Raw genomic sequence first — 26,786 nt, 5'->3', positions numbered from 1 at the left:
TAAATACTGTTTGCCAACTACTCTTAACTTGGAATGTATCTTCTCACTCTGAAAGAAGATTGCATGTAATTCGTTTTGTCTTTCGTTTCTTTTGTGTTCTTCTGAATTTTTCCTATTGTTTTATGCTCATTCCGAACATAGTGATCATCATAGCTGTTTCTGCCAAGTGTTTGTTAGTGGGGTGTAGGCCTCCTCAAGCCTCCTGAGGGCTTTTTGCCTGCACCCGCAGCATTGCAATGTACGTTGTGATGTTGAAATAAATTTGATTTGATTTGATTTGAAACGAAGAGAAAAAGCGAATTTCGGTTCTTCATCTCTGCAGCTTTTAAGTAAACAGAAACTACAGCAGTCTTGACAGGATAGCAGTATATCGCGTTTCACAGAGAGGCTGCTCACCTGGAGAGCCAGTAAGGCACCCGCTGACTCAGCATGTACTGCGCATTTTCCATGAGCTCCGAGATGGTCTCCCGAACGCCGCCGCCGGTCAGCCGGTCCAGCACCGCCGTGGCTGCCTTGGCGCTCTCCTCCCTGAACAGGGCCTCGTGTATTTGGGCGCAGCCACGCTTCCGAGCTGCCTCTCTGCCTCCCGCCAGTTCATACAAAGGGTTGTCTTCCTGTAGAAGGTTTGTCATGTCTTAAAGGCACGTACACATGTGCAGCAGTTTTATTTATTTATTACATACTACCAGTCCTTTCCAGGACTAAGGTAGGAGTGGAAACGATACATGCATAGTGACAGAAATACTAAGAGAAACTGGTACAAACAAACAATCAAACAGACAAACAAACAAACAAACAAACAAACAAACAAACAAACCCGGAACAAAGTATGCTTACTAAGTCCTACACAAATGATAAAGCAGAGACGAAAACTCATCACGAGATTCCACAGACACCACGTCATCAGGTAGCCGATTCCAGTCATGTGCGGTCAGCGGAAAGAAGGAATATTTAAAGCAATCTTTAACAGCATGGACTTCCTCGACATATCGAGCGTGTTTATTACAAGTTATGCGAGATGTGCACTCCTTTATATAACATTGTTGATCAATCCCAACAGTTTCGTTCATAATGTTATAAAAGAGACACAGTCGTTTATGTTTTCGTCGAACAGGAAGGAGCGTACATTATGGCATTTCTAGTACACGAGAAGTCCAACACGGGCAGCATTGCGCCGAACGTTCAAAATGTTCGCGCTGGCACAAACGATGACACTCACGAATGTTGGGGACAGAAGTGGTATACTCCACGGGGCGGGTACCCGAAGCAGCGAAAAACTGCGGTATTTTGGCGAGCTAAAGCAAGAAACGTTTAAACGACCAAGCGTCATGCCTGCTGATAACAAATGCCACGCCTTGGCTGTCTCGATCCCAGATGTCGCCTGTATGTGGCGTTGCAACACTATTGTCCCCCCGCGTGGGGTGTACCACTTTTGTCCCCGATAGTATATGTACTGATATCGCCGAATATTTTGTTGTGCTCCTCCCGACTAAAGGTATCCGCCCAGTGCGAAGCTAAAGCTTCTATTTCTTAGCTAACCAAGGCAGTAATTGTCACATTCCAGGAGATCATGCACTTTTCGCGGCTGCTTCCCATACGCGACGTATGGCGCCACCCGACGGCCTCAGCGCCTCCGTCGACCCCTTGCCTTGGAGGTCTGGGGACGTACTGACTTATGTGCCCATGGACAACTTTCCTGCACCGGTCGTCCCAAGTGGAAGTCGCCGCATGCGAACCTCCTCCACAAACGATCTCTGCCCAGCCGCAACGAAACAGTGCAAGAACTGCTTGGAGATGTATGCGATTTCGATAGCAGCGCATTCCATGTAATGCATTCAGCAGCCTGCTAACACCAAGATTAACGGTATAATGGAACATGAATGGAGAACACAGAGATGATGCCTTCGTCACCTGCGATAAGTAGATTGATGAAAAAAATAGTTCGTTCCAGAATTTCTGGTAACGCCTGGTAACTTCGTCGTTGATGGACACGTTCCCGGCCAGTTGGCGCAAGTGGCAGCGTGCGGAATCCGCCAGCCAGCGGCAGAAGGATTGCACCCTGCTTGTCGTGAGCGGAATCTTGCGATCTTCCTGCTCCAGGTTAGTGAGAGCGTCCAGGCCCTGGAGAGAGCTGCATTGCAAACCATAAAAAAACATTTTCTCACCCAAATTCGCTCCTGTTCTTCGCTGCAGTGTCATTGTGAATTTTCTCGAAATGACCACTTTATAAATCCTTTAGAACACGATCTGATGGCCTTAAGCAGATTATTGAGCTTTGAGCACGGACTGGAGCTCTGAAGGAGGGAATAGCTCACCTGTTTTCGGAAAGAATTTCAACGAATTAAGTTGTGTGCCTCTCCGGCCTATGTAGGTCGTTTCTACAAACCATTCGTCTGAACTATGTGTTAAAAAACTTTCTTGCTCATGATGGACCGAGCAGCTAAAAAGCGATGTCCGATCCGTAACTTGTACTCTACCCGAAGACTGCCCAAACGACACAATTGACTCCCGCCTCCTACATTTATGGGAGGCTAAAACAGGCCTAGAGCGCCGCTGGCAAAGGCAGCGATGGAACCGGACACTTAAGCGTCGCCTCGCCCGCCTTAACAAAGAGATAGAAACGCACGCAGCGAATCTTTCACGTCAAAACTGGGAATCTATCTGCAACAAGCTCGATGGCAATATGAGTCTGCCTCAGACCTGGAACCTTTTTCGGCACTTAATAGACTCCACTCACTCTAAGACTACCCAGAGACACGCCCTCACCAAACTTACACATACTTCCGATATACCTCCACCAGACCTCCTCCAAGAACTTCGAAATCAGTACTTCCCCACATACCCTCCTGCACACCACCCTGATTATGCAGGCCCCCCTAGCGACCAGCTTGACCAACCCATTACAGAAGCAGAGGTCCAGGCTGAAATCCACACACTTAACACGTCCTGAGCTCCCGGACCAGACGGGGTACATAACAAGGCTCTCAGGAATCTCGACGCACAATCCATTGCTGCACTTACAAAATACTGTAATGAGTGCTGGCGACTGGGCACCCTCCCACCACAATGGAAAGAGGAGAGAGTCATTTTCATACCCATACCTGGCAAACCTCTGCTCACTTCTAACCTCAGACCCATCTCCCTCACATCTTCTGTTGGCAAACTCATAGAGCATGTACTCCAGCGCAGTCTTTGCCAATACCTAGAAAGCAACAATCTCATGCCCACTAGCATGTTTGGATTTCGACCAGGGCTTTCCACACAGGACGTCTTCTTGCAGCTAAAACATCACATTCTCGACTCACAGACCTCCGACCCTAAAGCTATCCTAGGGGTGGATCTCACTAAGGCATTTGATAACGTTACACACTCAGCTATCCTGGAAAACCTTACGACCCTGGGAGTCGGCGCCAGGATGTACAACTACATCCGAGACTTCCTCAGCCACCGCACAGCCACGCTTACCTTCGGCGATCACAGCCTACCAGGGATCACGCTGGAAGCTCGAGGTACGCCCCAGGGAGCCGTCCTCTCCCCTATTTTATTCAACATAGCACTTCTTCACCTACCACAACAGCTAGCTCAAATTCCCGACATCCATTTCAGCCTCTACACCGACGACATCACTGTGTGGGCAAACCATGGCAGCGATGCCGAAATAGAAGAACATCTACAATTGGCACTAACCACCATCGACGCATATGTACGGGAGCGTGGCCTGACCTGCTCTCCTTCAAAATCGGAGCTTTTCCTCTACCGGCCGCAGCAACACGATTCAGTCAATGCACCCATCTCCCTCGCCCTAAGTACCCATCCCATCCCACTAGTACACAAAATCCGCGTGCTAGGACTGGTTCTCCACTCCCACGGTGCGCACGGAGAAATCATAAAGACACTTCAAACACACGCTCAACACACAACTCGACTGATTCGCCGCATAGCGAACCGCAGGGCTGGCCTACGCGAGCGAAACACGACTCGCCTCATCCAGGCTTACATCATAAGCCGCACAACATATTGCCACGTATCATTGTAGTGTTTGTTCGTTCACGCTCAAGGCTGCAGGAAAGGGTTTTATCACTTTTGTTCGTGACGCGAGAAGCGACCACACTAATCTCGATTGATCGCAGCCATGAAAGGCTGCATCTAGGTTTTTCCAGATTACTGTAGATGATCTTCTCTTGTTATCTGGAAGTTTACTTACCGGCTTTAAATTGAGCGATGCCGCGAGCGACGGACATTCGTAGATCGACGATTGACGAGCACGCTTGTTGCTTACGCCGCCACCGAGTGATTCAGTTCTTTTGCGGGCGCAAGTCAGCCCTAATAAAGAGCTTCGTTTGCAATTATTTCTGGTGTCTTCCTGACCGCTGGACTGTCGTCACTAAAACGTGACAATATGCCCTTCCATACCTACCCCTCAAAAAGAAGGAGAAAGACCGGGTTAATGCGCTCCTACGTAGTTGCACGAGAACGGCTCTACGTCTTCCCCCAGCACATCCAACGACCGACTCCTCAAACTCGGTGTGCACAACACCTTTGAGGAGCTCAAAGAAGCTACCTTTATGGCACAACTATCCCGTCTATCCAGCTCAGAGGCTGGTCGTACTTTATTGTCCCAATTGAGCCTGACCCCAATTATAGAGCCTACCGAAGGGGTCCCCCTTTATGCTACCCTCCGCTCTAACCTCAACGTAACCCCCATCCCCAAGAACATGTACCCTGAGCGAGACAGGGAACGCACAGTAGCAAGGGCTCGGGCCCTTCACAAACAGTATAGCGAGGACCATGAGGTGGTCTACGTGGACGCAGCGGAATATACGACAGGCTCCCGTATGGCCCTGGCGGTAGCCGACAATAATGCAAAGCTTCTAACCTCCAGCTCAATCATTACCAATTCGACCACAGAGGCAGAAGAGGCAGCCATCGCGCTTGCTCTCATTTCTACACCTGCCACAAAAATTATTTCCGATTCCAAATCTCCAGTTTTAAATTATGCCAAGGGCTATATATCCAGCACCGCTGCTCGTTTACTACGTTTCTGGCAGCCCCGGCGCCTCATCAGCCTCATCTGGACGCCAGCACATGCTGGCCTGCCTGGCAACGAGGAGGCTCATTCCCTAGCCCGAGGTCTCACATTCCGGGCAGGCGTCGAGCCCCCTCTACGAGCCTCGGAGCGCCTGCTCTCCTTCTGTGATATTCTCTCGTACTACCGAGACAAACGAAGGGAATACGCACCCCCAGCTCCATCCCTCACCATAGCGCAGGCTGCACATTGGCGACAACTACAAACCCGAACTGCTCCATACCCAGTACTGCTGCATGCCCGATACCCAGACCAATACCCGTCATCTTGCAAACTTTGCGGCAAACCAGGAGACTTCTTACACACACTCCTCATATGCCCCACCTTCCCTCATCCCCCATCACCAACCGCGGCGGAGTCTTACTGGGAGTCTCTTCTGACCAGCTCGTCCGCTCAAGACCAGCGCCGGATCATCTCCAGCGCTCACAAAAGGATTGCGCTCCAGGCGCTATCCTTCGCGTTGTAAGGAGGCACCACACTGAGGAGGCATCAAAGTGCCATGTAGGGGGCTTCGCCCCCACGATTTACATCTTTGGCAATAAAAGTTTTCACCACCACCAGAGAGCCAGCGGCGCAAGTCTGTAGGTGCCTGCTTATACGGCGACACATGTATCGCGCCTGTTGTACTGTTTTAGAGCTGCTGAAAAACAAAATCTGCAAGTTTTTCGCAGACTCGAGCTAAATAGAAGCACAGAAGCACAGGCTGCCTTCTGAGAAGGGTGCGTCAGTTCACTCTGGGACAGGAGGCCAGTTTGAACCTTTTGAACAAGGTTTGCAGAAAAGCACTTCACTTCCAGTAGTAACTAGTGCCAAGGCAAATCTTCGCGAAACGTTTGTCAGCGGACAGACTTTCTAATCCTGCTCCTTGGTCCAGAATGAGCTGTAAAGAATTCCAAGCTGTCATCTCTCAACCAGTGCGGTATATCGCCCATATATATGCATGTGGGCGGTCTGAGCGTACATGTTGGTCTGATCACTTAGAAGGTGGAGCGCTTCTGATACCCCTTTTTTCAGACCAACACAGAGTCGGATGTGGAGAATGTAAAACGGCGCTGACTGTCTCGACAAATGAGCGCAGTCAATTTACGTACAGCAGTCCATGAAAGAACTGTGTACGCCTGCTACTGACTCACTTTGACTGGAAGGCTTCAAACGCCAGAGAAAGCGCAGTGGTCCCTGATGCGGTGCATGCATGTTGCGAAGCTATAGAAACTAAAGAAGGATGGATAGCTGGGCGAGTTTATAATAATTCATCGTGGGGGGTACAGCGCGAACAAGACGAAGGACGAAGCAAGAAGTCAGCGCTCGTCTGTGCAGCCTTCTTGCTTCGTCCTTCGTCTTGTCCGCGCTGTACCCCCCACGATGAATCTTTAGAAACTAGCATGCATGGCTGCCCGCACGCCGGCATACTCGCCGGTACGGCCGTCTCCGCTTGTGTATGGCCGTTGCCTGCACATCTGTAGGAGTCCAATGTCCACATCTTTCGACTCTACCATACAAATGAGAGCGTACAGCGGAAACGAAAGGGGAGGGGGGGGAGAGAATCGACTTTCTTTAGTTATGCGTAGCACAAAAAAATTGGCAGAGGCTTAGCTTGGTTAAGCCCGGTAAGTTGCGAAAGCAATAGCCCTGGCTGCGCCTGGTTTGGCTGTTGGTGTCTTGGTAGTGCTCTTAGTAAAGCTTATGTTGATCAAAGTTTTGCCCATTTGTTTTACACATGGCATTATACTCACCACGCGAGGGCCCCCACGTGCTGGGAGATTTATGCGTGCCTCGTCGCCAAAACGAGCGGTTGACGCTAGCGGATGATTGTCTAGAAGCTCCGAGATACGCGCCCAAGGCGGCGGCCGAGGTTGCGGATAACCGCTGCATGGATGTATGGATGGATGGATGGATAGGAGCGCCCGCTTTGAAACGGGAAGGTAATATGCTCACGTTTTCTTTATTTTTTATTTTGTTTATATATTTCCATTCTTTTTCATTTCTTTACTTTTTGTTATTTTTTATTTTTTATATTTTTTATATTTTCCATTGTTTATTTTTTCTATTTTTAAAATATCTTTGTTTTACTTTTTGTTTTTCTATTTTTATTTTTTGTTATCCGCGGCAGCGGCGCGCAGCTGCTGCGCGGCGCGGCGTGGAACCGCTGGGACAGCAGCGACGAGCTGAGTTGGGCCCCAGTTTTCTCTCCGTCTGGCGTGACGTCACAACAGAGGTCAAGCTAAAGGTCTAACGTGGTCCACCAGGACGACGCTGAAGGCTCAAAACCTTGCGCAGTATTGCTTAAGCAATAAAAAAATGGGCAAAAGTCACCATCTTGCGCCCAATGCCCGCGTAATCAGTTAACGCAGGCAGCCTGCTTCGCCTGCAGCAGTACCTGCGGGCTACTGCTGCAGAGTACCCTGCTGATGTTTTAATTCCTATAAAAGGATGTGCTGCGGATTTGGTTTGGCACTGAAACTCGAGGCACATTTCCTCGTAGTTCACCATACCCCCTAGTTATGTAGCACAGCCAGAAGAATATGAGCTCTCGCTTCTAGAAGAGTAGAACACGGTAGTGCTTGCCTTTCGATATCGTCTGCGTTGTTGAACATATTCTCGGCCACTGTACGAGGAAAGACCGGATAGTGGTCTGGGCAGGGGAGATCTGGGTCGTTGCTCCATGTGCTGTGATCACTGCGAAACAACAAAGGAGTAGGTTTAACAGACTTCCTTCCAGCACTCCCCGCCATATAAATATAACAATATCTGTGTCGAAAAGCACCCCTGGCTACAAGAGTCGCAGCCCTGGTAATGTGATTGTATCATCGCGCAGCACGTAATTCGTCATCACTTAATTCAATCATCTTACAAGCCTTGCACAGCAGACACTGTGAAATTTGTTTGTTTGTTTATTGGGATTTAACGCCATAACCACTGAGCCACCGCGGCGGGGTACAGTGTAAAATTTAGTGGTAGTATTGATGTCATGGTGTACTCCAAGTAACGTTGGCAGCACAAAAAATATATGACTCGCGTAGCCGATCATAAAGACACCAGCAGCGAGGTGAAACTATAAGAGAGCACTTGGTAAAAACAAATTCAATGTCAAGGAAAGCGTTACATGGTCGTACGGTCTCTATGAAATATTTAAATTTAGGTACTAAACTGCAGCTGATCTTAAGCGTGATGCTGAAGGCATTAAGTTGTATTATATTATATTAAAAAATAACATGCAGAAAACCAAAGCAATGTTCAACAGCCTAGCAAGAGAACAGCAGCTCGCAATTGGTATGGAGGTGCTGGAAGTATAAGAGAATATGTCAACTTAGGGCAGGTAGTGACCGCTGATCCGGATCATGAGAAGGAAATAACTAGAGGAATAAGAATGGGGTGGAGCGCATACGACAGATTCTCTCAGATCATGAATGGCTGCTTACCAATATCCCTGAAGAGAAAAGTATACAACAGCTGTATCCTACCGGTACTCACCTATGGGGCAGAAACGCAGAGGCTAACAAAGAAGGTTCAGCTAAAGTTAAGGACAGCGCAGCGAGCTATGGAAAGAAAAATGATAGGCGTAACGTTAAGAGATCGGAAGAGGGCGGAGTGGGTGAGAGAACAAACGCGGGTTAATGACATCGTAGTTGAAATCAGGAGGAAGAAGTGGGCTTGGGCAGGGCAAGTAATGCGAAGGCAAGATAACCTCTGGTCCTAAAGGAAGGGGATTCCGGAGTGGATTCCAAGAGAAGGCACGCGTAGCAGGGGGCGGCAGAAAGTTAGATGGGCGGATGAGATTAAGAAGTTTGCGGGGATACGGTGGTCGCAACTGGCAAAGGACAGGCTTAATTGGAGAGACAAGGGAGAGGCCTTTGCCCTGCAGTGGGCGTAGTCAGGCTGATGATGATGATGATATTAGTGATGATGATGATATGATGGTGATGATGATATTAAAAAAAACAAAAGGAATTTTATTTGCGCCTAAAAACAAACGCTTGACCTCTAGTCGTGAGCTAAAATTGGGACCTAATGCAATAGATATCGTGAAAGAGCATCAAATACTTGGTGTCACATTCTCTAGTCAGATGACATGGGACAGTCATGTTGAGCAAATGGCTAAAAAACTCTCATCTGCTGTAGGTGCCTTATTTCGAACCCGTGACCTCCTTCCGATATCCATTAGACTACAAGTTTACCACGCACTGTTCCGTTCACACCTTAACTATTGCACACTAGTATGGGGAACGACTACAAAAAAAGAAACATCGGTACACTTCTTCGTCTAGAAAAAAAAGCCATGCGTTGCATAAACAATGTGCCATATTTACATCCTTCAGCCGCGCTATTTCGTCAGCATCATGTCATTAACATTGAGTCTCTGTATAGTTACCGCCTCCTCTACCACTTTTATTTTGCTAACGAAATGTATAAAGAATTCCTTCTCTCACTCTCAGGTGCAACGTTGCGCTGTAATATTTCGAAAACACGCGCCCCTGAAAAATGGTTGATTCCACACCACCGAACTAATTACCTTCTCCAGTCATTAAGCTATACAGTGCCAGTGTTACTAAATCAGATCAGTCTATCTAGCTTTAATAACTCGTAAGATTTTGCGTTCAATGTTTCTGGAGTTACCCGTGTTTGCTGTTTCTGGCCTAAAATGGTAACGTGCTCAATAAAAACGTACACATGGTAGTTTAACCTCTCATATGTGCAATTATCGCTTTTTTGCAGTTTTATGTGCATGTTAACCCTGGCTTTTATATAACATCTCAGTATCTTTTTTTGATTAATTTACTTCACCTCTTATTTTTGTAAATCTGTGATAAAATGTGACCATGATAAAATGTGCGTCACCGTGTGTAATAGCAATTGATATCTTGTGTATAATTTTTTTTTGTACCGCTGTCACTGCTGTCTGCCGCCGGCTTCCAGGCCTCGTCAAGCTGTTACTACAGCTTTTTGCCTGGGAGAGCGACAACATTGTAAAAATGTTGAAAATAAAGGTGAATTGAATTGAATTGAGTACCATATTAAGATTTACGAACGTAGTGAAACCCGCTCTACCGACCAGGCGACTGCCAAATCCATGGCTCCTCCGTCGATGCATTTCTGCAGCATGCGCAGGTGCTGGGGGGCCGTGCCATCCAGAGGCACGGCTGCCGACAGTAGGTGGTCCACCACAGCCACCATCAGGTCCTCGGCGGCGCGTCGATGGAGGGCTCGGCCTCCTGTGCGCCCACCGCACACGTGGCTGTAGAAGTCGTCGCAGGCGTCGGCTCTGGGCCCAGCAGCAGCAGCTCCGTGCGTCTGCTTTTTGAGCCATTCGCAGGTGGTTGTGGCGCACGGTACGTCTGGTTTGACTTCAGGGCCAAAGACTTCGGCCTGCGAGCGGTTTCCGACATACAGCCAATGACTTAGCCTACGGAGCAGGTGCACTTTTACGACAGTAATAATATGAGGCAATTTCTCCACGATAACTGAAGCTTCCTTCGGCATTCCTTCCAGCATTCCTTTCAGAACGACTGTCAGTGAGAATGACTAGTGGCAGCAATGTGTCAGCCGGTTTCTGTTGAACAAGCTTAGGTGTGAAAATGTGTTTGATCCGTTCTTAACCAAAGAAGTCTGAATATGTTTTAGAGTTCCTCCGGGATCGCCACAACGTGGGATATGCCTTCTCTGTCGATGTTGAGGATTTATTTTATTCCATTCCCAAAAACTGAACTTCTAGCTGCCGTGGAAGAATCTGTCGAGGTTTCGGGAGAGCTTTCGTTTCAGTCTTCAACAGGTCTATCTCTCGACAACTGTTTAAAGCTTTTAGAATTTTATTTGGCCGTTACTTTTGTAATTTTTGACAAGCAGCCTTTTCTGCAGCGTAATGGTATATGTATAGCTTTCTTCGGCGTCGCAGCGTGTCGGAGGCGAAGACACGCATAATCAACGACTGCCATAGGAAAAGGCTGGCCTGAACCATAAAGCTCGTGATGCATCATGCGGAAGGCAGCCGATGTTCTTCAGATCACGCCGCCTGTGTACTATTTAAGCTCTGATTGGGTGAGACTATTGACACGCATATAGGACGAAGGTGCGCCCACAGCCTTCATAGATGAGAGACCTACATCAGTCCCATGTATGTTTTTATATCTCTTTTATTGTGTGATGAGGTGAAACAGGAGCTTGGTTTGGGCGATTTGGTAAAAGTTTTTTGAATAGATGAAATAAACATATTATTATATAAATATAGTAATCTAATGTTCATGTAACACATACTATATTAAATATATATTATAAATTGAGCCATCGGAACTTCATTTCGTCAATGGGACTTGAGAAGCCCGGGAGATCAAGATTGCAAAAAAATCTCTATGGCTGAGTTTCTTTAGTAGCACTCTGTAGGTTTTAGAGTACAACATATCGAAAACCAATAAAATCCATAATCAGCGCCCCTGCATGATTAAAATGTCGCCAAGGTAGGCCCGATACCACAAAATAGGTGCCACTCTATATCCCTCCACTTGCCCGTGGTGCAACGACCCCCCCCCCCCCCCCCCCTCCCTTAGCATCTAACCTGGGGCTGCCTATACAACTTGGTGGTTCCTAACTTCCCATATACCACTCTGGCGCAGCGGCAATAAACTCTGTCTAATGGAAGACCAGCTCCAGCTGATTAAACGGGCCTGTGCAGTAGCTACGGCGACTGGACTCCTGGACAGAGGAGTCTCTGCCTCTATGCTGGTCAACATTTAGGTCAATATTTTTCTTCTCCTCCTCCTGCCGGAGTGCATGAACTTATCACCCAGTGATCTGTGATCTTTGATGAACCAGCGAAAAAGTACAACGGATAAGTAGAAGATCAATTAGTCAGAGGACAAGTATTACTGAAATCAAACAAAGTGTTGCATATCTTCTCAGTACGCCATGTGTGGTCGAGTGGGAACGTGCAGTTCTAAACGGGTGATCTCGGGAAAGGGCAGAGGGTTGGGGGGGGGGGGGGGGTTGGGCAAGGTGGGAGGGGATCGCATCGTCATCACCCTGTATTTTGCCTAGAGAGAGGTTGAAAAGATAAATTTCTACTTGCTTATATATAACCCTTCAGTCTGTGATCATTCAGACGCAAAGGAATAACTATGGCACAAAGCGAGTTGGACTGGAAAAGCCATACTTAGAAATATGAGCCAGTTATGTTAGAAAACAATCGTATCGGAGCGCTCACCAAAACTTCCTCGCTGTGGTTGTCATCGGGTGAGTAGCGCTCGAATCCTTTCAACAGCTCCCCCGTCAGGATGCCCAGAGGAGGCTTGGGGTAACGCTTCTCATACCAGTCGATGTAGAGGTAGAGGTTGGTCAGCCCCAGCAAAAGCACGGTGACTTGGAGGGTGCGCATAAACATGGGAGAGCGTCCACTCTTGCTCAGGGCACGTGACATCCGCCTCAGGCGAGACACACGAGCTGGGCTGCCAACTGGTGCCTTGGGCGGAGAGGAAGCCGCCTGCGTAGGCTTGCGTGGAGGAACGAGTGACGGGTCAGACACGGGGCCATTTGATGCCTCACGCACAAGTCGAGACCCCACCGTAAAATAGATACACCCCACGTAGGACATTTGTACTGCGTAAGCAATACTACGCCATGTTTCAGCCTTTCGCGTAGGAGCGGCGCGAGGCACGGTTGACCTTTAGAGCGACCGCAGATGGGCCCCCATTTCAAGCCGTCGGGTAAGGGCAGCGCGAGGCACGGCACACTACAGCTACAGCCGCGCCGCTGCCGAGTGGAGGCGCTGCCGTCGCCGCGCTCTCACCAGATGTGGAGTGTGGAGAGGTGGCTGGAGAACGGAGGGAGAGGTATAAAATGCCTTCGCTCGCTTGCCGTTTATCTAGGGGAGCGAGCGCGGCTTTGGCCGCTTCTGTTTTTTCAGCAGCATCCGCTTCGGCGGTCGCGGTTGTTATTGCGACGCGCGTCTTTTCTTTCGTTTTTCTCTTTCCTCTAATCTTTTAACTCTGCTCTATCTGCACGTGGCAGCGGTGGTGGCTTGGCTCGAGCCAGTAGGCAGGCCCGTGCAATTTCCTTTTCATTCTTCTCTCAGTCGCAACAAACACACAACAACCGTGTATCTGTTTTTTCAGCCAGCGTCCGCTCCGGCGGATGCGATTGTTGCGACGCGCATCTTTACTCTCCCTTTTTCTCTTTCCTCATCTTTCAACACAATTCTGTCTGCACGTGGCAGCGGTGGTGGCTCGGCTTGAGCCACTCGGCAGGCCCGTGCACTTTCCTTTTCATCCATCTCTCAGTCGCAACCAACCCAACCTGCCGGCTCAGTCGTTATGCCACCTGATAAACAGAAAGAGAGGCTACGTCGGCTCGACGAAGCCACGAAACGACAACGGGCTTCCGAGACAGATGAAGAACGCGAACAGCGCCTTGCTAAGTGGCGCGCTCAAGAAGCTGCTAGACGGGCTTACGCAACCTACCAGGTTTAACCAAAGCTAAACCCCAGCTAATGTTTTCTTTAAAGAACACAATGCTACAGGTAACCCCGCAAACTTGGTGGCTTAGGTTAGGTTTATCGGGTTTAACGTGCCAGAGCAACTCAGGCTATGAGAGACGCCGTAGTGAGGGGCTCCGGAAATTTCGGCCACTTACTGTTTTTTAAACTTGAAAACTTGGTGGGTATTCTATATACCAGTCACCTTTTATAGGTTCCCAAAGGTACAAAACTTTTGGATGGGTATTTCTCAGCACAACTACTCTGCAGGCCGGATAGGTTTACTCTGTAGTCTGCTAGGCCATCAAGCTGATGAAGTTCAGGGAATCTAAGTTCGGAAGAATAGCAGTACTTAGGCCTTGATAGCTAAGCGGTGACTGAAGACAATGTGCGAAATGTAATGACTTTTAATAAATGTTAAATGTTAATATCGGAACCATCGGTTTAGATATTATAAACTGAATCCAAAGTAATAAGAGCCATAAGTATAGCAAGTGTTAAAATTAGTCCTATAGAATGCAAATAAAGATATTGAAGACTGGAAATGGCGCAGAAAAAAAAAGAGTTGAACCCTGAAGTTCATAAAGTGAAGTCAGATGAATGCAGGTTGCGTAGTAGAGCGGACGCAGTGGGAACAACGCGCAATGCGAATGTTGTGCTGGATACAGTCTTTAGAAAAGCAGGTGGTTTGAAAAAATAGCAGCGATCGAAAGTACAGCGTAGAAAAATGCCCTAAACCTAGTATTGAATTGAATTGAATTGGCTTTTTATTTGCAGGAGACAATACAGATGAATCCCTGCGGGTGGCGCAAGGCTAAAGGCTTGGAAGCCTGACGAGGCCTTAGCCCCCTCACATCAGTTACAGCCTGCAGCAGCAGACACATATTTTCTGAATTTAAGCATGTACGCGATGCTATCCGCTCGGGAAGAAATGCTTGAAAAGTGGGTGGTCTGAAACAATCGCTGCCGTCATGATTGCGAACTAAAAAATTACCGACGATTACGTTACTTCCTAATGCGAAATTTGAGCGCAGCAAATAAGCTGTTTCACATTTTCGATAGATTGAGACAAAGAAATCGAGCAACACATGTATGCGCTATCACAGAATTTTTTTTTAATTTTTCACACGTATTCCTTTAACAAAGACTCCACTAACAGTTCCTGACAGTCATGAAGGAAGCTTTGTGGTCGGAGAAATAGACTGATATATGTTCGACTTGGTACACCAATGCTTGATTCTCAAAGACGAGATCTATACAAGTGCCTCGCGAGGTTGTCACAGCCGTGGGACGCGTTACGAGCGAGCGGAACGGGATGTTCTCCCGCATAAGTGTTAGGAAATTGCTGTTTGTCTTTATGTCAACATTAAAGTCCCCCACTACTAACATCGGTGTGGATCGATGGACGGTTAATGCGAGTTGCAGGAAGTGCACGACGTCTTTCGTGAGTGCGGTAGGGGCGAAGTAGGCAGCTACTACCAGCAAGCCGTTGGGCAACTTTGCGGCGCACAGTTCGCCAACTTCATGTGACGTGCCAAACAATTCGACTGGTATTGCAGAGAGACCTGTGCGCAAGTAGATAGCGACTCCCGCCGCTCTGTTGTGGTCTCTGCGAGCACCACAGCAGTATAGGAAATCTATGATTTCGAGAGGCTCTTCGGGATCCATCCAGGTTTCAGCAAAGCAAAGTACAGAGGAATGGCGCAGAATGTGATCGTGGTGTACGTCCTTGGCATGTGCGGCAAGGGAGCGTACGTTAAGAATGTGGTTGTGAATGATGAATCAAGTGCTGCCAGCGAATGACGCGTCCATTGGCTGTCTGCGTGTGTTACTGATGTGTGGTTAACATGTTAAGCTTCGCCTGTAAAAGTGGAACGCGACAGCGTCTTGCAACACTGCCAGGGAGTCCACAGAACGCCATCGCCAATTCGGCTGTACGCCTTGCTGGACGGTAAATTTATTTTTTGAGGAAAGGAAATGTATCTCTCTCGCATATCTGGGTGGACACCTGCACCTCGCCGTAAGGGAAAGGGGGAAGATGGGAGTGAACGAAGACGCCGTATTAGCTAGACGCGCCTTTGTTCATTCCAAACCATTCAGCTGGCATTACGGAGTGGCTAGCGTGCTCGTATCGCACTCCGGAGACCCTGGTTCGATTCCCCAACTCGACCAATTTCGTCCTCGGTTTTATTGATTTATGCGGTCTAACTAGAAAGGTTAATTAGGCTATTTCTATCCATCGTGTTCTGTCATTAACCTGTCAATTGTTGGAACTGTCTAGGATGTTCGACACAACGTATATGAAACGAGCAACGTCTTACTGAGTGGGGAAGTGCGTGGTGGTGGAGGGAACGCGGATTCGTACTTATCTCTTTTTTTCAGCAGCGTCTCCTTCCGCGGACGCTGTTGTCGCTGCGGCGCGCGTCTTTCTTTTCTTTTCTTCTGACCTCTTCATTCTCCTCTATATTAATTAGGCTAATTGATTAATTAATCAATTAACTAAACTCAGTCCAACTTAGTTGCAGCATCACTATACGATCCCTTTGATTGGTTGCATGGTTACTAGCCAAAGTACAATTGGCCCCATTTGAAATTCGCGCACTGTGACGTCACGAGCATTTCGACCAATTGAAAAGCGTGACATTGGGGGCGGAGCTGGTTACGAGGCCGACGCCGACGCCGACGCCGACGACGACGCGAAACCCAGGAACGGACGCCAAAGAGCTGCGCTCTAAAAATTGGCTGTGGTTTTACCAATGGCCATCCCGAGTAGAACTGCGGAAGCAACGGCGCGGCAATCGCAGCGGCGGCGGCATCTCAGGGGGCAATTTGTCTGTCTAAAGTAAGTAGAGGCGAAAGCAGTTTCCGCACGACTTTGACTGCCTGTGTAGCACTGGTGACGTCACCACTGGATGACGTCACGCATAATCAAGTACTAATTACTAAGTAATGAAAAAATACTAATTAATTTTCAGTTACTGATTCGCGACTAAATACTAATTAACTGATAATAAATGACGCTTAAGCTTCGACTTTTCGAGTGGAACGCGACAGCGTGTTGTAGCGTTGCCAGGGAGTCCACGGATCGCCACCACCCGCTCGTCGCGATGCCTTGCCCTTTGAACGCAACGCTTTTTGAGGAAAGGAAATGCCGCAGTAATTCTCTGTAATCTCGGAGGACACCCGAACCGCACCGTACAGGAAGGGAGGAAGTGGGAGTGAAAGAAGAAAGAGGGGTCGTAATGAAGAAAATGAAAATTGTATTTGGGGAAAGGAAATTACGCAGTGTCCCGCTCACATATCTCTGTGGACACCCGCCATCCGTTTGCTGAGGAAGAGAGGAAGTGGGAGTGAAAGAAGAGAAAGCGGGGGCGTAATGAAGAAGATTAAAATTGTATTTGAAGAAAGGAAATTACGCTCTCATACTCGCTCCTCGCGCATGCGCAGTTGGGGCTCTCGGGGGCTCCGCGAAATCGCTCACACCTAGCGTAGAGTTGCTTCCGCAACAAAAAATATGAATGCTTTACTATTTCGGTGGAAATTGAGTTAGAAAAGAGTATTCAGAAATATTCGCCGTTTTCACGATTGAAGTGGAAATGCCTGTTTTCGATCAACTTACGATAGTGAACCGTCACGAAATAAAGCAATGCTAAAATCCTGCGTAGTACTAATGCTTCTACAGGACGCGTATAGTTTGCCAAGCCATGGTGAGCTCGTAACAAGGCAATGACACTCTGCAATATCAAAAATATAAAAAAAATGCAATATCATGAATGCGACTCACTCGCCTGAACAGGAACCACATCTTCGAGCTTTTCTTGCTCAGGTCTTGAAACTTCGAAGCGGGAAAAACTGCGAAGCTTACGAATGGAATCCCGAAAGTCTGAGGCTTTCCGCTAGCAAAGAATGGTGCCAAATCAGTGAATTTAAAAAACAGGGCTACGAGAAAACCGACAGCTTCTTTTAGAACGCCATCCACGAGCGCGAGGCTTTGTTGTTGTTGTTGTTAGTATTCCGGTTAGTATTCCGAAGACGAAGATGCGCGCGTGAAATCGGCCGGTTCTCTTCTTTTTCATCACGAAATATACTTGATTGTCTTAGTCGTTTGCCCCTTTTATGGCATTTACCTTTTCCCGCCAACTTGCTGCCTATGGCCATAGTGACACGTTGCAAAAAGTGTTCAATTTTCTCTTATCTCTGTCCATGAATTGCGTTGCTCTCACAGCCCTGACGTAAGCTAATGTGCAATATGTATTATCGCCTCTAAATCTGATAACTAACATATCTTGCGCCAGATTTAAAACGCACTTAACTACGATAACCTTTATAAGACTGCTATTTTCTTTAAATACGATTGTTCAGTAGCAGTTGGCAGTGACCTTGCAAGATAAATAATAAATTTTGTTGTCATCTTCTTCGTCTTCATAAGCCGCGTCAGCAGTGCCATCTTGACCAGCGCTAAGCGTATGGTATCACATGGTATGGGCGTACGGAAGCAATACAGATACAGTCGAGCCCACTTATAAAGGCCTCAATTATAACGAACGCTTGCGCATTACAAATGAGAGGAGCTACCGTCAAAATATGTATTAGGGCTATGGCATTGCATCTCAGATAAAGTGAACCATGGCAGCACGACACGGTTGCAACAAACCAAGAGGCGCATAAACTAGCGTCCGAATTCGATAAAACCACGCTTCCTCCTAGGGCGATGAAGAAAGCGCATCTGCCAGTTCCCATGTCGAAGAAGATGGCGACCCAAAACACACACACACACACACACACACACACACACACACACACACACACACACACACACACACACACACACACACACACACACACACACACACACACACACACACACACACACACACACACACACACACACACACACACACACACACACACACACACACACACACACACACACACACACACACACACACACACACACACACACACACACACACACACACACACACACACACACACACACACACACACACACACACACACACACACACACACACACACACACACACACACACACACACACACACACACACACACACACACACACACACACACACACACACACACACACACACACACACACACACACACACACACACACACACACACACACACACACACACACACACACACACACACACACACACACACACACACACACACACACACACACACACACACACACACACACACACACACACACACACACACACACACACACACACACACACACACACACACACACACACACACACACACACACACACACACACACACACACACACACACACACACACACACACACACACACACACACACACACACACACACACACACACACACACACACACACACACACACACACACACACACACACACACACACACACACACACACACACACACACACACACACACACACACACACACACACACACACACACACACACACACACACACACACACACACACACACACACACACACACACACACACACACACACACACACACACACACACACACACACACACACACACACACACACACACACACACACACACACACACACACACACACACACACACACACACACACACACACACACACACACACACACACACACACACACACACACACACACACACACACACACACACACACACACACACACACACACACACACACACACACACACACACACACACACACACACACACACACACACACACACACACACACACACACACACACACACACACACACACACACACACACACACACACACACACACACACACACACACACACACACACACACACACACACACACACACACACACACACACACACACACACACACACACACACACACACACACACACACACACACACACACACACACACACACACACACACACACACACACACACACACACACACACACACACACACACACACACACACACACACACACACACACACACACACACGCACGCACGCACGCACATTTATTTATTCAAATACCTCACGGGCTCCGACTCGAGTTTTATGTGAGAGTTTACATGACTGGGGTGCGAAAAAGAAGTAAGTAGAAAATTGATTTTTGAACAGAAATACCTATCCGAAACTTTTGCACTTTTGGGAGCCTATAAAAGGTGACTGGAATACCCACCAACTTTGCACGTTAAAGAACCCCAGGTGGCGGTTCTACGGCGCCCCCACTACGGCGCCCCCCATAGCCTGAGTTGCTTTGGGACGTTAAATCCGATAAACCTCCGTCATAGACAGCAATTTGTTGAAATAAACAAATGTACTTCCAATATCCGTCAGGTAACTTCTGGTGTACCGCAAGGCAGCGTATTAGGACCACTTTTATTTTTGATCTATATTAATGATATGGTCGACGTAATTCCTGATGATGTCCATGTTAATTTATTTGCGAATGACTGTGTCATTTTTAGAAAAATTGTTTCCAGGAACGACAGCAATTACAGGAATCAGTTAATGCTATCCGTGATTGGTGTGAACTTTGGTGCATGGAAATCAATGTAAACGAAACAGTTTTGCTGCGAGTCACACGGAAAAAAGAACCTAGTGTATTTTCTTATGTACTTAACAACACAATAATGTCTGAGGTTGAAAAATACAAGTATTTGGGTGTCACATTCAATAGTAAACTCTCTTGGTCAAACCATATTTCCATTACATGTTCAGCAGCATTGCGCAAGTTGTGGTTCTTGAAAAGAAAACTTAGAAACGCACCTGCACATACCAAAATGTTAGCATACAACACATTTGTATGTTCCAAACTGGAGTATGCAGCAGTTGTATCGGATCCTCATACTAAAAAGAATATAACGAATTTAGAGCGTGTTCAAAGGAAGGCTATCAGATTCATCTTTAGTAAATATAAAAGAGAGGATTCTCCGTCTTTAACAATGCTTGCAAATAAAATCAGTACGCTGGAAAACAGGCGAAAGATAAGTCGTCTGTAGTGTAGGACGTCTACGAAGGCGCTGCGTCGCGAACGGCTAGCGGTACGTCTCGGTTCAGTTCGAAGGCAGCGATCAGTCTCAGCGGCAGCGATCAGCGCACACGCACGAGCATCGGCGCCGCTGTCTTCGGCCTCTTCGTTCTTACGGTAGCCACCCAAGGTTCGGGAGCCGAAGGCCTGTCTTACAACTTCCCCCGGGCGAAAAGGCGCCATCCTGGCGGTCTAGGGAGATGTGACGACGGCGGGGTCGTAATATGGTTTGAGGCGGTCGGCGTGGACAATTTCACGGCCTCGGCGACGATGATCAGTAGACGGTGTAAGGGGTTCGATGAGGTAATTGACGGGGGATGTCTGTTTAAGAATGCGGTAGGGGCCCTGGTACTTGCTGAGAAGTTTGGAGGAAAGGCCGGGACTTGAGGAAGGAACCCAGAGCCAGACCAATGAGTCAGGAAGATAGGTGGGAAGTAGTGCAGAGGGATCACGGGTGCTTTTCTGCTGCTGCTGGGAGTGTGAAGTGAAAGACCGGGCAAGCTGGCGGCATTCTTCGGCATAAGTGGCGGCTTGAGAAAGAGGCTTAAATTCAGAAGCATCAGGGCGGTAAGGGAGAATGGTGTCCATTGTGCAAGAAGGCTCACGGCCGTAGAGGAGAAAGTATGGAGAGAATCCGGTGGTGGCTTGAGTAGCGGAGTTATAAGCATAGGTGACGAAAGGTAGAACGCGGTCCCAGTTGCAGTGATCGGAAGCCACATACATGGCCAGCATGTCGCCAAGAGTGCGGTTAAAACGCTCAACCAGGCCATTTGTCTGCGGATGGTAGGCAGAGGTGGTGCGGTGAACGATGTTGCATTCCCGGAGGAGAGCTTCGACAACTTCAGACAGAAAGGCTGGACCTCTATCACTCAGCAACTCTTTGGGAGCACCATGGCGAAGAACGAGGCGATGGAGGACGAAGGATGCAATGTCGTGGGCTGTACCAGATGGCAAAGGTGATGTTTCGGCGTACCGGGTAAGATGATCGATGGCGACGATGATCCAGCGGTTGCCGGCTGATGTGCTGGGAAGAGGGCCGTAGAGGTCGATGCCAACACGTTCGAAGGGCTGCGCTGGGCAAGGCAGCGGTTGCAAAGGAGCGGCGGGTTGGCGAGGTGGGTTTTTTCGGCGCTGGCATGCGGGGCACGACTGAACGAACTTGCGCACATAACGGTACATCCCACGCCAGTAGTACCGATGTCGAAGGCGGGTGAAGGTCTTCAAGAAGCCGGCATGAGCACACTGCGGATCATCGTGGTAGGAAGAGCAAATGAAGGAGCGCAGATGGGTCGGAATGACAAGCAGCCACTTACGACCATCCGGAAGGTAGTTCCGACGGTAAAGCAGCTCGTCTCTGATGGCGAAATGGTGGGACTGACGGCGCAGAGCACGGGAAGGAGGTCGAGGTGATTGGCCAGATAAGAAATCCAAGAGGCAAGCGATCCATGGGTCTTTGCGTTGCTCGGAAGCCATATCAGCGGGCTCAAACGTCAAAGAATACAGGGCGCAGATAGAAGACGCTGCCTCAGACGGCAGAGGGGAACGTGAGAGGGCATCAGCATCCGCATGTTTACGGCCGGAACGATAGACCACGCGGATGTCGTACTCTTGAAGCCGCAGAGCCCAGCGTGCCAGTCGACCAGAGGGATCTTTCAAAGACGACAACCAGCAGAGGGCGTGGTGATCGGTGACAACGTCAAAAGGGCGCCCGTACAAGTAAGGGCGGAATTTGACTATCGCCCACAGGATGGCTAAACACTCCTTCTCAGTGACAGAATAGTTCGCCTCAGCTTTTGTGAGTGTCCGGCTGGCGTAAGCGACAACATATTCGTCAAAGCCAGGCTTGCGCTGCGCGAGGACTGCACCGAGGCCGACGCCGCTGGCATCGGTGTGGAGTTCCGTCGGAGAACGAGGGTCGAAATGGCGCAGAATTGGCGGTGTGGTCAAGAGGCGACGGAGTGTCGTAAAGGCTTCATCACAGGCTGGCGACCAGGCTGAAAGGTCGTGGCCGGAAAGGAGCTTGGTCAGAGGGTCGATGATAGTGGCGAAGTTGCGGACAAAGCGGCGAAAATAGGAGCAGAGGCCTACGAAGTTGCGGAGGTCTTTTACAGAAGTCGGTTTCGGAAATTCTGCTACAGCTCGTAACTTTGCCGGGTCAGGGAGAACGCCATCCTTGGACACGACATGTCCGAGAATGGTAAGCTGCCGAGCTCCGAAGCGGCACTTTTTTAAATTGAGTTGGAGGCCAGCGTCGGCCAGGCAGCGAAGAACAGTCTCAAGGCGCTGGAGGTGAGACGAAAAATCTGGCGAAAATATCACAACGTCATCTAAGTAACAAAGGCATATGTGCCACTTAAGCCCGCGGAGTAGGTTGTCCATCATGCGCTCGAATGTGGCAGGGGCATTGCAGAGGCCGAAGGGCATGACATTAAATTCATAAAGCCCGTCGGGTGTGACGAATGCAGTTTTTGGGCGATCGGCCTCTGCCATCGGCACCTGCCAGTAACCAGAGCGCAAGTCCAATGAAGAGAAGAACTCAGCGCCCTGCAGGCAGTCGAGGGCGTCGTCGATACGAGGGAGAGGGTAAACGTCCTTGCGTGTAATCTTGTTCAGACGACGGTAATCAACGCAGAACCGGATGGAACCGTCTTTTTTCTTGACAAGGACCACCGGCGATGCCCACGGGCTTTGCGACGGCTGTATCACGTGGCGCTTGAGCATGTCGGTAACCTGTTCGTCAATGATGCGGCGCTCAGCGGCTGACACACGGTACGGACGTTGGTGCAAAGGGGCATGTGTGCCAGTGTCAATACAGTGGGTGACGGTGGTTGCGCGGCCCAATGATGTTTGCTGGTAATCAAACGAAGCTGCAAAACGGTGCAGGACGGCGGCAAGTTGGGCCCTTGGGGTATGCGTCAGGGCGGCGTCGATGGAGCGGTGAAAAACATCGAGAGGAGACGGATTGGCGATGGAAACAGGCGTAATGGCGCTGACGTGAAGGTCGGCCGAGCTGTCGACGAGGGGGTATGCTGAGGAGGGATCTAGCACGGCAACACTACCAAGCGATTGGCCACGGAGCAAAGTGGTAGGGCAGGAGAACGGGTTAGACACATAAATAGCGCTGGAGCCACGAATAATTGTCAGCACGGCATGAGGCAGCAAAACAGATTTCTGGTCAGCGCATCGTAAAGAGGGCGTATATGCGACAGTTGCGTCGGAGAGAGCAGCACAAGAAAGAGGCACGAGCACTGAAGAAAAGGGCGGAACGTCAGTGTCCTGTGAGACGATCACAGCAGCGGCAGCAGCGTCGGGCACGTCCAAGGGAGCGGCACTGAAGGGCGATAACTCAAGCTGAGCACGGGCGCAGTCAATAACAGCGTGATGAGTGGAAAGGAAGTCCCAACCAAGGATGACGTCGTGAGATGAGCGGGCGAGGACGATGAACTCTATTGTGTAGGGGACGTTCTCGATAAGCAGGCGGGCGGTGCAGGCGGCTAATGGTCGAATGTCCTGAGCGCTGGCGGTTCGGAGAGAAACGGCGGGAAGAGGCGTCGTCACTTTTTTGAGCCTGCGACAGAGTGTGTGGCTAAGAACAGAAACGGCTGCGCCCGTGTCAACAAGTGCTTCGACGGCGACTCCCTCAACGAACACGGTGATAATGTTGGCTGGCACGGATACAGGGCTTGAGCGAGTCGCTGGCGGCGCAGTTCTTGCCTCCGGAACTGCGGCCGTTAGTTTTCCGCTTGCGGAGCGGGTGGGCGGCGGAGCATCGGAGAGCGGGAACGTCGGCCAGGGGACGGCGAGCGGTGAGAGCGGAAACGGTAGCTAGACGAAGACGGATCGGGAGGCGGCTCATGTGACACAGGCGAGGAGGCGGGGGATAGATCGTAAATCGGCTCACGCCTATAAGTATACCGACGATAGTCGCGACTGCGGCACAAGCGAGCCACGTGGCCAGGGACTCCGCAGGCGTAGCAAATTGGGCGGTTGTCTTGCGTACGCCAGGGGTTGAGAGGCTGCGGCTGTGGTCTTGGGCGGGCAACCGGACGATAAGCGGTTGGTGCAGGTCGCTGGGGCTCTAACAGGTGATGGGGCGGCCCGTAGGCAGGAGCAGCAGGCGAAGGCCGCGGTCGCGCCACAGCATCCGCGTACGTTAACGGAGCCGTGATCAGCGGCTGCTGAGGAGGTGGAGGAGGAGAGGGCAGTACCTCGGCGACCTGCTCCTGTATGACACGCTGGATGTTGGGAGTGAGCGGCGGCGCAGGAGTAGGTGGGCTGGTCGACAAGCACAGCTGGCGGGCGACTTCCTCACGGACGAACTTCTGAATGTGCTGAAGGAGCGACTGATGGTCCAGAGCACCGTCCCGGGAAAGAGCCAAGCTGGAAATATTTGCCTCTTGAAAGCCGGCTCGGCGGGTCGAAAGGCGCTGTTTGCGCAGCTCATCGAAGCTTTGGCAGTGGCTTATCACGTCGGAGACAGACTGGGGATTCTTCGCGACGAGCATCTGAAAGGCGTCATCATCAATGCCTTTCAGAATATTTCGGATCTTGTCTGCCTCGCTCATGGAAGCGTTGATGCGTTTGCAGAGATCGACTACATCTTCGATGTAGCTGGTAAAGTTTTCGCCGCTCTGTTGTGCCCGACTGCGCAAGCGTTGCTCGGCACGAAGCTTACGCACAGCGGGACGGCCGAAGACCTCCGTGAGATTGGTTTTCAGATCCGCCCAGCTGGAGATGTCCGCTTCGTGGTTGCGGAACCATAGATTGGCAACGTCGCTTAAATAAAATATAATGTTGGTAAGCTTGACGCTGTCGTCCCACTTGTTATACGCGCTTACGCGTTCATAGGTGGCCAACCAATCCTCCACGTCGGTGTCATCCGTGCCGCTGAAGATCGCGGGGTCCCGCTGACGGACGGCACCAGAAAAGATGACAGCAGGGCCAGCAGGCTGGGCAGGTTGGGCCGGGGGGTCGGACACCGTGGTAGAGCCTGGAAGTCTGGGCATGGTGCCGTATCTCGATAGTGAGAGCAGACAGCACCTCCACCAAGTGTAGTGTAGGACGTCTACGAAGGCGCTGCGTCGCGAACGGCTAGCGGTACGTCTCGGTTCAGTTCGAAGGCAGCGATCAGTCTCAGCGGCAGCGATCAGCGCACACGCACGAGCATCGGCGCCGCTGTCTTCGTCCTCTTCGTTCTTACGCTAGCCACCCAAGGTTCGGGAGCCGAAGGCCTGTCTTACACGTCTCCAATTTTTACATAACATTATAAATGGAGAAAGCGCACTTCAGCGGCCTCATTGCGTAAAACTTCTAAGTTCACGCCTGACAAGACACAGACATAACCTTTCACTAACGCCAATATTTTCTAAAACAAAATCCCATATGAATAGTTTCTTTCCGCGTACTATACATGAATGGAATTCTATACCTGTCGAGGTATTGCAGTCACAAAACTTTGCAGAAGAGCTGGAAAAACATCTTTCTTCCATAAACTAACTGAAACAAAACCAGTGTTCACAATCTGTTATGTTTTCCTAACTCCTTCACTCTGTGATGCCTTTTTTCCCCCCAGAAACAGTTCTGTTGTTTTGAGTAAAAATTGCCCGCCTGTTTGTTATTTCACATGTGCCACTTTTCATGTTTTGTTAGTTATTGTAATAAGGGAATAATTACTCATTGGCATCCACCCGAGCGCAGCCATACGGCTAGAAAGGAAAGCTATACAGCTTTCTACACCCAGTTATTGTGCTGGTGCCAGAATGTATTCATTGAGTAACACTGCTACACCCAGCATTATTTTTCGTTAGTGTTTATTGTTGTTTTGCATTGTCACACTTTTTACTGTATTGCCCCTCCTGCTAGGGCCAGTTTATTGGCCTGCAGTATAAATAAATAAATAAATAAATAAATAAATAAATAAATAAATAAATAAATAAATAAATAAAAACCTAACCTGAACCACCAAGTTTGCGGCGTTACCTGTACCATTGTGTTCTTTAAAGAAAATGTCCTGCGTGTGGTGTGTACCGCAAGCGTTAAGCTCCCTGCCCCTACTCTGAAAGCCGCCAATCGTAATAGTCTATTTTTTTTTTGTGATAGCTCCATTTCGTAATCGTAATAGCTCTGTTTAACTGTGCGCGTATATCTCCCATGTTTTAACTTTCATACACTTCCTGCGCTGCT

The 26,786-nt window shown here is 49.2% G+C and overlaps 2 protein-coding genes across 2 annotated transcripts in view; both read right to left on the bottom strand.

Moving 5' to 3' along the window:
• The window catches only part of LOC149326720 (uncharacterized), a 37,886-nt gene extending 25,221 nt beyond the window's left edge, over positions 1-12,665 (bottom strand). Inside the window, exons 1-4 of the mRNA XM_089564659.1 lie at positions 12,279-12,665; positions 10,137-10,450; positions 1,912-2,131; positions 397-614 (exon numbers count right to left, since the gene is read on the bottom strand). Coding sequence (XP_089420785.1) covers positions 397-614; positions 1,912-2,131; positions 10,137-10,450; positions 12,279-12,665 — 1,139 coding nt within the window. The remainder of the gene's footprint in view (positions 1-396; positions 615-1,911; positions 2,132-10,136; positions 10,451-12,278) is intronic.
• Positions 12,666-12,765: 100 nt separating this feature from the next.
• On the bottom strand, positions 12,766-25,609 carry LOC149326719 (uncharacterized). The gene is made up of 2 exons (XM_089564658.1): positions 24,604-25,609; positions 12,766-12,884 (listed from the first exon to the last, which is right to left on the bottom strand). The coding sequence occupies exons 1-2, from the start codon at positions 25,607-25,609 to the stop codon at positions 12,766-12,768; spliced, it is 1,125 nt and encodes a 374-aa protein (XP_089420784.1).
• Positions 25,610-26,786: the final 1,177 nt, after the last annotated feature.

This window comes from Amblyomma mixtum, chromosome 10 (genome assembly GCF_055824585.1).
Source record: "Amblyomma mixtum isolate Tamu chromosome 10, ASM5582458v1, whole genome shotgun sequence".
In the NCBI taxonomy this organism is placed as follows: domain Eukaryota; kingdom Metazoa; phylum Arthropoda; class Arachnida; order Ixodida; family Ixodidae; genus Amblyomma; species Amblyomma mixtum.
Note: the sequence above shows the minus strand (reverse complement) of the source record. Positions and strands in the feature narration are given on the sequence as shown.